The sequence below is a fragment of the Ranitomeya imitator genome, chromosome 1 (genome assembly GCF_032444005.1).
Source record: "Ranitomeya imitator isolate aRanImi1 chromosome 1, aRanImi1.pri, whole genome shotgun sequence".
In the NCBI taxonomy this organism is placed as follows: domain Eukaryota; kingdom Metazoa; phylum Chordata; class Amphibia; order Anura; family Dendrobatidae; genus Ranitomeya; species Ranitomeya imitator.
This window is the reverse complement of record NC_091282.1, coordinates 522,736,997-522,751,168: the sequence shown is the minus strand read 5'-3', so window position 1 is coordinate 522,751,168 and position 14,172 is coordinate 522,736,997. Positions and strand designations below refer to the sequence as shown.

The 14,172-nt window shown below is 43.7% G+C and overlaps 1 protein-coding gene across 3 annotated transcripts in view; it reads left to right on the top strand.

Moving 5' to 3' along the window:
* Window positions 1–14,172, top strand: part of CORO2A (coronin 2A) — a 215,869-nt gene that overhangs the window by 51,965 nt on the left and 149,732 nt on the right. Inside the window, exon 1 of one of the 3 annotated variants that reach the window (XM_069766888.1) lies at window positions 10,957–11,155. The exons of the other annotated variants lie outside the window; for them this stretch is intronic. Within the exon in view, the coding sequence (XP_069622989.1) occupies window positions 11,117–11,155 (39 nt within the window). The 5' untranslated portion in view covers window positions 10,957–11,116. Of the gene's footprint in view, window positions 1–10,956; window positions 11,156–14,172 lie in introns of those variants that run through there. 3 annotated transcript variants of the gene reach the window in all.

Sequence of the window (14,172 nt, the reverse complement as noted above, 5' to 3'; positions counted from 1 at the left end):
TTTTTTGTGGCGAGGTTGGTGTATGTGTGGTGAAATGTGTGCTGAGGGTGGTATATGTGTTCAAGCACGTGGTAGTGTGTGGCGCATTTTGTGTGTGTGTTCATATCCCCGTGTGTGGTGAGTATCCCATGTCAGGGTCCCACCTTAGCAACTGTACGGTATATACTCTTTGGCGCCATCGCTCTCACTCTTTAAGTCCCCCTTGTTCACATCTGGCAGCTGTCAATTTGCCTCCTACACTTTTCCTTTCACTTTTCCCCATTATGTAGATAGGGGCAAAATTGTTTGGTGAATTGGAAAGCGCGGAGTTAAAATTTCACCTCACAACATAGCCTATGACGCTCTCAGGATCCAGACATGTGACTGTGCAAAATTTTGTGGCTGCAGCTGCGACGCCTCCAACACTTTTCATTTCACTTTTTCCCCATTATGTAGATAGGGGAAAAATGGTTTGGTGAATTGGAAAGCGCGGGGTTAAAATTTCACCTCACAACGTAGCCTATGACGCTCTCAGGGTCCAGACGTGTGACTGTGCATAATTTTGTTTCTGTAGCTGCGACGCCTCCAACACTTTTCCTTTCACTTTTTTCCCCATTATGTAGATAGGGGCAAAATTGTTTGGTGAATTGGAAAGCGCGGGGTTAAAATTTCACCTCACAACGTAGCTTATGACGCTCTCAGGGTCCAGACGTGTGACTGTGCAAAATTTTGTTGCTGTAGCTGCGACGCTTCCAACACTTTTCCTTTCACTTTTTTCCCCATTATGTAGATAGAGGCAAAATTGTTTGGTGAATTGGAACGCGCGGGGTTAAAATTTCGCCTCACAACATAGCCTATGACGCTCTCAGGGTCCAGACGTGTGACTGTGCATAATTTTGTTTCTGTAGCTGCGACGCCTCCAACACTTTTCCTTTCACTTTTTTCCCCATTATGTAGATAGGGGCAAAATTGTTTGGTGAATTGGAACGCGCGGGGTTAAAATTTCGCCTCACAACATAGCCTATGACTGTTGTAAATTCTGTGGCAGAGCTCCCTCCTGTGGTCACAAGTGGTACTTCGGTTGATTCTCTCTGTGAGCTTCTGTTGGTGGAGGGAAGTGGTACTGCGGCTTCTGAGTTTCCTCCCTCAGGTGATCTGGTGAGGTCGTTAGGTGCTTCTCTACTTAACTCCACCTAATGCTTTGATCCTGGCTTCCTGTCAATGTTCCAGTGTTGGACTTGCTTTTCCCTGGATCATTCCTGTGGCCTGCTGCTCTGCATAGCTAAGTTCTTCTTTGCTATTTGTTTGCTATTTTTTCTGTCTAGCTTGTCTAATATTTGCTGGAAGCTCTGGGACACAAAGGGTGTACCTCCGTGCTGTTAGTTCGGTACGGAGGGTCTTTTTGCCCCCTTTGCGTGGTTTTCTTTAGGGTTTTGTGTAAACCGCAAAGTTACCTTTTCTATCCTCGATCTGTTAAGAAAGTCGGGCCTCACTTTGCTGAATCTATTTCATCTCTACGTTTGTCTTTTCATCTTAACTCACAGTCATTATATGTGGGGGGCTGCCTTTTCCTTTGGGGTATTTCTCTGAGGCAAGGTAGGCTTATTTTCTATCTTCAGGCTAGTTAGTTTCTCAGGCTGTGCCGAGTTGCATAGGCAGAGATAGGCGCAATCCACGGCTGCCTCTAGTGTTGTTTGGAGAGGATTAGGGATTGCAGTCTGCAGAGTTCCCACGTCTCAGAGCTCGTTCTATGATTTTGGGTTATTGTCAGATCACTGTATGTGCTCTGATCGCTATGTCCATTGTAGTACTGAATTGCCTTTCATAACAGTACAGGAAGCCCAAAGTACTAATGATTCTCAATAGAGAGAAAAAAGAAATTCTGAGACCATTTTTTTTTCTTTGCACTGTGTTTTGCCTTTTTTTTTCCCCTAGACATTTGGGTGGTTCAGTACGCAGGTGTAGCGATGGACATTAGAAGTCTGTCTTCATTTGTGGATCAGCTCTCGGCAAGAGTACAACAGATTCAAGACACTATTGATCAGAAAGCTATGTTGTAACCAAGAATTCCTATTCCTGATTTGTTTTTTGGAGATAGAACTAAGTTTCTGAGTTTCAAAAATAATTGTAAATTATTTCTGGCCTTGAAATCTCGCTCCTCTGGTGATCCAGTTCAACAGGTTTTGATTGTTATTTCTTTTTTGCGCGGCGACCCTCAGGACTGGGCATTTTCTCTTGCGCCAGGAGATCCTGCATTGAGTAATATCGATGCGTTTTTCCTGGCGCTCGGATTGCTGTACGATGAACCTAATTCAGTGGATCAGGCAGAGAAAAATTTGCTGGCTCTTTGTCAGGGTCAGGATGAGATAGAGGTATATTGTCAGAAATTTAGAAAGTGGTCCGTGCTCACTCAATGGAATGAATCTGCGCTGGCAGCTATGTTCAGAAAGGGTCTCTCTGAAGCCCTTAAGGATGTCATGGTGGGATTTCCTATGCCTGCTGGTTTGAATGAGTCTATGTCTTTGGCCATTCAGATCGGTCGACGCTTGCGTGAGCGTAAATCTGTGCACCATTTGGCGGTATTACCTGAGCTTAAACCTGAGCCTATGCAGTGCGATAGGACTTTGACCAGAGTTAAACGGCAAGAACACAGACATCTGAATGGGCTGTGTTTCTACTGTGGTGATTCCACTCATGCTATCTCTGATTGTCCTAAGCGCACTAAGCGGTTCGCTAGGTCTGCCACCATTGGTACGGTACAGTCAAAATTTCTTCTGTCCGTTACCTTGATCTGCTCTTTGTCATCGTATTCTGTCATGGCATTTGTGGATTCAGGCGCTGCCCTGAATTTGATGGACTTGGAGTATGCTAAGCGTTGTGGGTTTCTCTTAGAGCCCTTGCAGTGTCCTATTCCATTGAGAGGAATTGATGCCACGCCTTTGGCCAAGAATAAGCCTCAATACTGGACCCAGCTGACCATGTGCATGGCTCCTGCACATCAGGAGGTTATTCGTTTTCTGGTGTTGCATAATCTGCATGATGTGGTCGTGTTGGGGTTGCCATGGCTACAAGCCCATAATCCAGTATTAGATTGGAAATCCATGTCGGTGTCCAGCTGGGGTTGTCAGGGGGTACATGGTGATGTTCCATTTCTGTCAATTTCGTCATCCACCCCTTCTGATATTCCAGAGTTCTTGTCTGATTACCGGGATGTATTTGATGAGCCCAAGTCCGATGCCCTACCTCCGCATAGGGATTGTGATTGTGCTATCAATTTGATTCCTGGTAGTAAATTCCCAAAAGGTCGACTTTATCCGTGCCTGAGCACGCCGCTATGCGCAGTTATGTGAAGGAATCCCTGGAGAAGGGGCATATTCGCCCGTCATCGTCACCATTAGGAGCAGGGTTCTTTTTTGTAGCCAAGAAGGATGGTTCGCTGAGACCTTGTATAGATTACCGCCTTCTAAATAAGATCACGGTTAAATTTCAGTACCCCTTGCCATTGTTATCTGATTTGTTTGCTCGGATTAAGGGGGCTAGTTGGTTCACCAAGATAGATCTTCGTGGTGCGTATAATCTGGTGCGAATCAGGCGAGGAGATGAATAGAAAACTGCATTTAATACGCCCGAGGGTCATTTTGAGTATCTAGTGATGCCATTCGGACTTGCCAATGCTCCATCAGTGTTTCAGTCCTTTATGCATGACATCTTCCGAGAGTACCTGGATAAATTCCTGATTGTGTACTTGGATGACATTTTGATCTTCTCGGATGATTGGGAGTCTCATGTGAAGCAGGTCAGAACAGTTTTTCAGGTCCTGCGTGCTAATTCTTTGTTTGTGAAGGGATCAAAGTGTCTCTTTGGTGTGCAGAAGGTTTCATTTTTGGGGTTCATCTTTTCCCCTTCTACTATCGAGATGGATCCTGTTAAGGTCCAAGCCATCCATGATTGGACTCAGCCGACATCTCTGAAAAGTCTGCAAAAGTTCCTGGGCTTTGCTAATTTTTATCGTCGCTTCATCTGCAATTTTTCTAGTATTGCCAAACCGTTGACCGATTTGACCAAGAAGGGTGCTGATTTGGTTAATTGGTCTTCTGCTGCTGTGGAAGCTTTTCAAGACTTGAAGCGTTGTTTTTCTTCTGCACCTGTGTTGTGTCAACCAGATGTTTCTCTTCCGTTCCAGGTCGAGGTTGATGCTTCTGAGATTGGAGCAGGGGCTGTTTTGTCGCAGAGAGGTTCTGATTGCTCAGTGATGAAACCATGCGCTTTTTTTTCCAGGCAGTTTTCGCCTGCTGAGCGAAATTATGATGTGGGCAACCGAGAGTTGCTGGCCATGAAGTGGGCATTCGAGGAGTGGCGTCATTGGCTTGAAGGAGCTAAGCATCGCGTGGTGGTATTGACTGATCATAAGAACTTTACTTATCTTGAGTCTGCTAAGCGATTGAATCCTAGACAGGCTCGTTGGTCGCTGTTTTTTGCCCGTTTTGACTTTGTGATTTCGTACCTTCCGGGCTCTAAAAATGTGAAGGCGGATGCTCTGTCTAGGAGTTTTGTGCCCGACTCTCCGGGTTTGTCTGAGCCGGCAGGTATCCTCAAGGAAGGAGTAATTGTGTCTGCCATCTCCCCTGATTTGCGGCGGGTGCTGCAAAAATTTCAGGCTAATAAACCTGATCGTTGTCCAGCGGAGAGACTGTTTGTCCCTGATAGGTGGACCAATAAAGTTATCTCTGAGGTTCATTGTTCGGTGTTGGCTGGTCATCCTGGAATCTTTGGTACCAGAGAGTTGGTGGCTAGATCCTTTTGGTGGCCATCTCTGTCGTGGGATGTGCGTGTTTTTGTGCAGTCCTGTGGGATTTGTGCTCGGGCTAAGTCCTGCTGTTCTCGTGCCAGTGGGTTGCTTTTGCCCTTGCCGGTCCCGAAGAGGCCTTGGACACATATCTCTATGGATTTTATTTCTGATCTTCCCGTTTCTCAAAAGATGTCAGTCATTTGGGTGGTCTGTGATCGCTTTTCTAAGATGGTCCATCTGGTACCCTTGTCTAAATTGCCTTCCTCCTCTGATTTGGTGCCATTGTTCTTCCAGCATGTGGTTCGTTTACATGGCATTCCAGAGAATATCGTTTCTGACAGAGGTTCCCAGTTTGTTTCAAGGTTTTGGCGAGCCTTTTGTGGTAGGATGGGCATTGACTTGTCTTTTTCCTCGGCTTTCCATCCTCAGACTAATGGCCAGACCGAACGAACCAATCAGACCTTGGAAACATATCTGAGATGCTTTGTTTCTGCCGATCAGGATGACTGGGTGTCCTTTTTGCCTTTGGCTGAGTTCGCCCTTAATAATCGGGCCAGCTCGGCTACCTTGGTTTCGCCATTTTTCTGCAATTCTGGGTTCCATCCTCGTTTCTCTTCAGGACAGGTTGAGTCTTCGGACTGTCCTGGAGTGTATACTGTGGTGGACAGGTTGCAGCAGATTTGGACTCATGTAGTGGACAATTTGACCTTGTCCCAGGAGAAGGCTCAACGTTTCGCTAATCGCAGACGCCGTGTGGGTCCCCGACTTCGTGTTGGGGATCTGGTTTGGTTATCTTCTCGTCATATTCCTATGAAGGTTTCCTCTCCTAAGTTTAAACCTCGTTTCATTGGTCCGTATAGGATTTCTGAGGTTCTTAATCCTGTGTCTTTTCGTTTGACCCTTCCAGATTCTTTTTCCATACATAACGTATTCCATAGGTCATTGTTGCGGAGATACGTGGCACCTATGGTTCCATCTGTTGATCCTCCTGGCTCGGTTTTGGTGGAGGGGGAATTGGAGTATATTGTGGAGAAGATTTTGGATTCTCGTGTTTCTAGATGGAAACTCCAGTATCTGATTAAATGGAAGGGTTATGCTCAGGAAGATAATTCCTGGGTTTTTGCCTCTGATGTCCATGCTCCCGATCTTGTTCGTGCCTTTCATGTGGCTCATCCTGGTCGGCCTGGGGGCTCTGGTGAGGGTTCGGTGACCCCTCCTCAAGGGGGGGGGTACTGTTTTGAATTCTGTGGCAGAGCTCCCTCCTGTGGTCACAAGTGGTACTTCGGTTGATTCTCTCTGTGAGCTTCTGTTGGTGGAGGGAAGTGGTACTGCGGCTTCTGAGTTTCCTCCCTCAGGTGATCTGGTGAGGTCGTTAGGTGCTTCTCTACTTAACTCCACCTAATGCTTTGATCCTGGCTTCCTGTCAATGTTCCAGTGTTGGACTTGCTTTTCCCTGGATCATTCCTGTGGCCTGCTGCTCTGCATAGCTAAGTTCTTCTTTGCTATTTGTTTGCTATTTTTTCTGTCCAGCTTGTCTAATATTTGCTGGAAGCTCTGGGACACAAAGGGTGTACCTCTGTGCCGTTAGTTCGGTACGGAGGGTCTTTTTGCCCCCTTTGCGTGGTTTTCTTTAGGGTTTTGTGTAGACCGCAAAGTTACCTTTTCTATCCTCGATCTGTTAAGAAAGTCGGGCCTCACTTTGCTGAATCTATTTCATCTCTACGTTTGTCTTTTCATCTTAACTCACAGTCATTGTATGTGGGGGGCTGCCTTTTCCTTTGGGGTATTTCTCTGAGGCAAGGTAGGCTTATTTTCTATCTTCAGGCTAGTTAGTTTCTCAGGCTGTGCCGAGTTGCATAGGCAGAGTTAGGCGCAATCCACGGCTGCCTCTAGTGTTGTTTGGAGAGGATTAGGGATTGCGGTCTGCAGAGTTCCCACGTCTCAGAGCTCGTTCTATGATTTTGGGTTATTGTCAGATCACTGTATGTGCTCTGACCGCTATGTCCATTGTAGTACTGAATTGCCTTTCATAACAATGACGCTCTCAGGGTCCAGACGTGTGACTGTGCATAATTTTGTTTCTGTAGCTGCGACGCCTCCAACACTTTTCCTTTCACTTTTTTCCCCATTATGTAGATAGGGGCAAAATTGTTTGGTGAATTGGAACGCGCGGGGTTAAAATTTCGCCTCACAACATAGCCTATGACGCTCTCGGGGTCCAGACGTGTGACTGTGCAAAATTTTGTGGCTGTAGCTGCGACGGTGCAGATGCCAATCCCGGACATACACACATACATACACACACACACACACACATTCAGCTTTATATAGTAGATGTAAAAAACAGAATAGTGCGTGTGTGTGTGCATGCACTGAAGGGCCGGGGCGGATAGTATATAGATTGAAAATAAACTTAATTTAAGATTTAAAAACGTGCATACTAGAGATATGGGGTAATGAACTATTTGGGGTGAAGGCCCAGAATCAAAGTCCCTAGCAATGACTTTGGAATAGGCGTTTGAAAATGATGGTGCATATAAAGAACTCCAGCGTTTAATGCTGACCTGCACACAGATGTTTTCCCATAGATACACAATACATCAGTCATGGGGGCATTCCATGTCATTTCAGCCATGTAATCCTAGTAATGATACCTGTGCCTTGGAGATGAGCTCTACAGCTCTACAACCAGACTCATTGCTTGTAAAGCCTCATAGTGGAGTTTTTCTTTCCAGTAAGTCACATTCATTCTCTTGCTTTGCTTTACTTTGAATACACCTGCTCTGTACAAACATACAAAGCAGCGTCTCTTTGCCTTGGGCAGCTTTTTGTGCAGGTTGCAGCAATCATATTATAGAAAGGTAAACAATATTGTGCTATTACCACAATCGTGTTCCTGACTCTTTGTGCCTTACTGCTGAAATAATACTCCAATATACCGGTAGTTATTTTTCCAAAGTGAATACAATGCAAAATTCCAAACCTCTGAAATGATTTTTTTTGAATCTGGGTATGTTAATACCTGGTTGCCCATAAACCTATCTTCCACTAGTTCTATCCTTCCTGGTAGGGCATGCTCGATAGATACCCTTTTCTTTCTCTGCAGTAAGACGTGTATTCTTCACTCTCTACATGTCTGCTGCTTAGCATAGGCACAACTGAGCAAGCGTAGAACCAACTCAACCACCTGTGAACATTTTTTCCAAGCAAATCCCCAAAACTTATGTTTATTACATTGTATATTTTGCTGCTCTAGTTGACACTAATGGAGGATCCTGGACGTGCAGGTTGCTGCAAAGAGAAGAGTCCTATTTTTGTTGTAATCTTAATAGTTCAGTATATAAGGTATCAGTCACATGGTGGTGCCTGTTGGACGACCCACTGTGGAAATATGGAAGAGTTTTTGGTCATGTATAATTTTTTTTTTTTGAAGACTCAAAAGTATGTGTTACTTGGTTACCTACTGATTTCCACTGGTGTCAGGTATTATCACATTTCTCCACTGGATAGCTTGACCAGCATTCCTTGGGAAGAAGAAAAAGCAAAAAATTTTTCCTATTTTATTTACGACTTTTACTGTTTGACTAAAATAATGTGGTCAATTTATAGTTCAGGTTGTTACAAGTGTGTCTTCTTTATTTGTTGCAGTGTATTATGCCTGTGTTTATAATAATGGGAATTATATTTGTGTGTGTGTGTGTGTGTGTATATTTACAGTTGAAACCAGAAGTTTTCATACACTGTATAAAAAGACACATATGCATGTTTTTCTCAATATCTGACATGAAATCAGAATAAACCTTTCCTTTGTATTTTAGGCAAAAAAAATGTTTTTCATCTTTTACACTTTAAAAATGACAAAAAGGAAAATGGACCAAAGCAAAAGTTTGGACACCCTGCATAGTTAGTACCTAGTAGCACCCCCATTTGAAAGGATCACAGCTTGTAAACGCTTTTTGTTGCAGCCAAGAGTTTTTCAATTCTTGTTTGAGGGATTTTCATCTATTCTTTCTTGGAGAATTCTTCCAGTTCTGTGAGATTCCTGGGTCGTCTTATATTCACTGTTATTTTAAGGTCTAGTCATAGATTTTCAATGATGTACAGATCAGGGGACTGTGAGGGCCATTGTAAAACCTTCAGCTTGCACCTTTTGAGGTAGTCTATTGTGGATTTTGACGTGTGTTTAGGATCATTATTAGTGAAGAGCGAGCGCACATGGATAAGGTGTTATCCGAGCATGCTCGTGTGCTAATAGTATCTTCAGCATGCTTAAATTCTATGAGTCACCGTGGCTGCATGTCTCAATATTGTTCTACAGCCGCAACACATGCAGGGATTGCCTAACAAACAGGCTATCCCTGCATGTATTGTAGCTGTCGGACAGCCGCTAGACATGCAGCTACGGCAACTCAAACATAGTAGTCGAGCATGCCGAAGATGCCCTATTAGCACACAGGCATGCTCGGATAACACCTTATCCATACACGCTCGCTCATCACTGATCATTATCCACTTGTCGAAACCAATTTCTTTTCAACTTCAACTTCTTTACAGATGGTGCTATGTTTGAATCAAGAGTTTGTTGAAATTTCATTTGATCCATTCTTCCGTCTACCCATGAAATGTTCCCCATGCCATTACCTGCAACACAACCCCAAAGCATGATTTATCCACCCGTATGCTTAATGGTTGGTGAATTGTTCTTTTCCTGAAACTTTGTGGGCTTTACTCCCCAAACATACCTTTGATCATTGTGACCAAAGAGTTCTATTTTAATCTCATTGGTCTACCGGACTTGTTTCCAAAATGCCTCAGACTTGTTTAGATGTTCTTTTGTGCACTTCTGATGCTGAATTTTATGGTGAGGACACAGAAGAGGATTTCTTCTGACGACTCTTCCATGAAGGCCATATCTGTGCCGATGTGTCTGAACAGTAGAATAATGAACCACAGCTCCAGAGTCTGCAAAATCTTTCTGAAGGTCTTTTGCAGTCAAGCGCGGGTTCTGATTTGCCTCTCTAGCAAGCCTGCTATTTACGATCCAATCCTGGAGCTCAATCATTGGAGCTCAAGAGAGAGACAAGCCAGAATCTCTCTCTCTCTCTGTGAAGAGTCTGCATTGGCAGTGTGCACCAAACCACATGAATCAGTGGTTGCAATGAATGATAGCTGTTTTGTATGACTGGATTGGGACTAGCTCAGCCATGTATGAGTAGCCAGGGTCTGTGTTCTTTAGTTATCGCCTGGTCATTGCTAGATAGTTACGTTTATGATTTAATTTGGTACTGTGCAACCAGTGAAAAATAAATGATACATTATTTTTGCATAAGAATCCACTACCTAAGGCCTACCTGAGAGTGTGACACATAAAATTCCAGTGCTTGTGTGAACGCTACCTAATGCCTACCTGAGAGAGCGCATGCCCACTATTCATTGCCATGACATCCATGTTGTTTTTATTTTTTCCTGCTGTAAAACTTCAGTCAAGCTGTTATCATTGACAAGTCCCACTAAAGCCACTATAATGTCTATATATTTAACTAATCATCTCAAACAATTGGGTAGGCCAGGTTGAAGCGTTGGTACGCGAAACGGCCGTCGTCCACTCTGTCTCCCCACTGCATGCCTCTGTAACCAACACGTCACTTTTTAGGTCCAGTAACCACAAGATGGAATAAAGGACCAGCATATTGCACGAAATGGTGACTGCCGCAGAACTTCTTTCAAATACTTGATAAACTGTTTACGTTTATACAGAGCACCTTGTACCATTCGATCAGCTGCTGAAGCTCTTCTATGGGGGATCTTGCATGAGACTTGCAATAGAGTGAACTGGTCCCGCATCTACTTTTCTTTGAATACGTTGAAGGCTACATTCGAAGCTTTTGTCGCAGATTCAGTTCTATTATCTTGAAAAAATATTGTGGTATGCTATACTATTTTTCTTTTCAGAAAGATGAAAAATACAATGACAGAAACCCACAGACCCAATAATAAGTCAGTGAGGTCCGTCCTGAGATGCATCCATACCTCCATCAATTTCATTGTGTGACTCCTATGATCAGTTTCATAGCCAAGGTGTGAGCAGAGCCTTAGTGTCATTTACCATATACGGCCATTTTATGTACATTTTTATCAGATGAATTGACTTGAAAAGATTACTCCCATGCAATAAACAAGTCAGTTTCACATTGCATTTCCTCATTAGGAGAGAGAAGTGCTATACAGCAAGGTAATGGTTTCAGTGAACCAAAATGACCGTCATCGGAGGATAAAATCTAGGAATTTCTGTCTTCTGCAGTCGAACATTAGTTGAGGAATGTAAAAAGTGCTCGTCATTATTACCAAATGGCTTTTAAGTATGCACCGCACCTTAAACCCTTGGAGGTAAGTAGTGTATGTATAAAATTCTCATTTCCAGCCTAAGTTATGAACATATCGGTACATTCTCCAGTTAGGAACTTGTACATTTTCTGCACTTATGTTGCCTGTGTATTGTAATTTAAATGTACACAATACTTTGTGATACTGATCAATGACAAGTAACGTTTGTGCTGCATCTGATGTGATGCATTTGATTCTTGTACCCCTTTATTCTTAAGTTGGCCCAACACTTTGTGTGGTGTATTTCAGAGATATTGTTGGTTTTGATTTAGAAATACATGATCGTGTCCCACTGATGATTAGAAAACCTGAAACCTTTATATGATATGAAGTTATAAAGCTATTACGTCTAAAATATATTAAATATACGGTACTTTAGTCTTTCCCAATAGTGATTTGTTACATTTTTGGAATCTGTAATGCAATGTAAAACGAACACTGAAAACTAAGCATTCATAACCTTTGTACGCTCTGCCTTATTAACTTAGTTTATAGTTGGAGGCCTATCATTAAATTACTTTTGTGGCACTAATAAAAATGCTTGGGGCATAGTCCTTTGGCAGAGATGTGTTTGAATGCAATACTTTGTGGGGATCTGAAATAAGTATTCTGTTCTTTATGGGAGTATTATGGCTTCCTAGATTGTCCATATTATGCGAAGTTAACTTGTATGAGAACCCTTCTTGTGCTGCAATTCTAAGGTGGAACCCTAAACTTCACTATCCTGTTACTGCAGGATTCCTGGCATCAATGTAATGTTATTCTAATGATATCTATCACTCATCTGTATAAAAGCTAATGCGTATATCTGCAGCAGACACTCTTATTTCTGCCCTAGATGAGCTGCTGGGTGTGCAGCAAATCTGCGCAAGGATTGCCGTGAAATCAACAGAAATGGCAGCTTGTTAATTTTTCTTGCAGTTGATTTTTTCCTTAGCAGATACCGTATTTTTCAGACTATATGACGCACCTAGGTTTTGGAGGAAATTAGAAAAACAATTGAAGCAAAAAATGTGGTCAATTCTGTACTTTATATCCCCTCTCCTGGAGTATATGGTCCCCTCATCCCCATCCTGATACACTTGTCCCTTCATCCTCATCCTGGTATGAATGGCCCCTTCATCCCCATCCTTGTATGCATGGCCTCCTCATCCCCATCCTGGTATGCATGGTCCCCTCATTCCTATCCTGGTATGCATGGTCCCCTCATCCGTACCCTGGTATGCATGGCCCTCTCATCCCTACCCTGGTATGCATGGTCCCCTCATCCGTACCCTGGTATGCATGGCCCCCTCGTCCCTATCCTGGTATGCATGGCTCTCTCATCCCTATCCTGGTATGCATGGTCCCCTCATTCCTATCCTGGTATGCATGGTCCCCTCATTCCTATCCTGGTATGCATGGCCCTCTCATCCCTATCCTGGTATGCATGGTCCCCTCATCCGTACCCTGATATGCATGGCCCCCTCGTCCCTATCCTGGTATGCATGGCTCTCTCATCCCTATCCTGGCATGCATAGCCCCCATCTTGGTATGCATGGTCCCCTCATTGTACCCTGGTATGCATGGCCCTCTCATCCCTATCCTGGCATGCATGGCCCCCCATCTTGGTATGCATGGCCCCCTCATCCCCATCCTGGTATGCATGGCCCCCTCATCCCCATCCTAGTGTGTATGGGCCCCCTCATCCTTATCCTGGTATGCATGGCCTCTCTCATCCTCATCCTGGTATGCATGGCCCCATCAGAAAAACATAAAAAAAAATAAGCTTACCTCCCTGCGCTCCCTCGCAGCGTCTTGTCCCGGTGCCAGCAGCTGCTTTATGCTTGTAAGAAGCACATGACAGGGACGTCATGCGCTGCTTACAAGCAGAGCACAGCTGCCGGAATACTCACTGCTCCTCACGCCGGGACTATTGGTGTGGAGGGCAGTGAGTATACATTGCTCTTTAGTAGCGAGCACGTGTCAGCTGCCAGCTTCCTGCAGCTGCCAGGCTTTCACGTGTTCTGCTATATGGGAATTTTTGAGAATATTTTCTCACGCTCGAGTTCATATGAGGTTATGCCAGCAGGGGGCGCAGCACCGCAAGTCTAGGTATCTATGTTCCCCCTGCTTTCCATTCATTCCCCAGTTTTTACAGTCAGGAGCACAACTGCATTAGCAGAGCTCCTGGTTGTAAAATTATTTAACCCCTTCTGATGGATTTACAGCGTGGGACATGACTGTAGCGGTGGAGAGGTATGGGATATTGTTGTTTGTTTTTTTTTACCTTTTTTATAGAAGATATGGGTCGTCATTTAGATTGAGCATATAATAAACATATTACAACACCCTGTGTCTTTATTTCATTAAAATACTTTTTTCCTAATGTGTGTGTTTTTTTAACCCTTTATTACTGTTGGATTAATAATGGATAGGTGTCTTATTGACACAACTCCATTATTAACCAGACTTAATGTCATCTTACAATAGCAAGGTGACATTATCCCTTCATTACCCCATATCCCACCGCTACAGGGGAGTGTGAAGAGAGATGCTAAGAGCCAGAAAAGGCTTATCTTCCAGATGTGCCTTTTCTGGGGTGGCTGGGGGCAGATGTTTTTAGCCAGGAGGGGGGGGGGGGGGGTAATAACCATGGTCCCTCTCTAGGCTATTAATATCTGCCCTCAGTCACTGGCTTTCCCACTCTGGCGGAAAAAATTGCACGGGAGCCAACGCCAGTTTTTTCCGTGAATTAACCCTTTATTTTAACCGCTACAGCTCCCAAATTTTGCACACATATACTTGGAACATTATTAGTAAGGAATATGTAAAAAAATGAGGGATATGAAATGGTTTACTGTATGTAAACCTTGTCTCATATCATGTCGGGTTTGTGAAGGAGATAGCAAAAGCCGGCAATTGAATTACCGGCTTTTATGCTATCTAGCGCTGTATGAAATATAAATTAAAAAAAAAAATATATATATATATATATATATATATATGTGTCTCACTGATATATATATCTACCTATACTA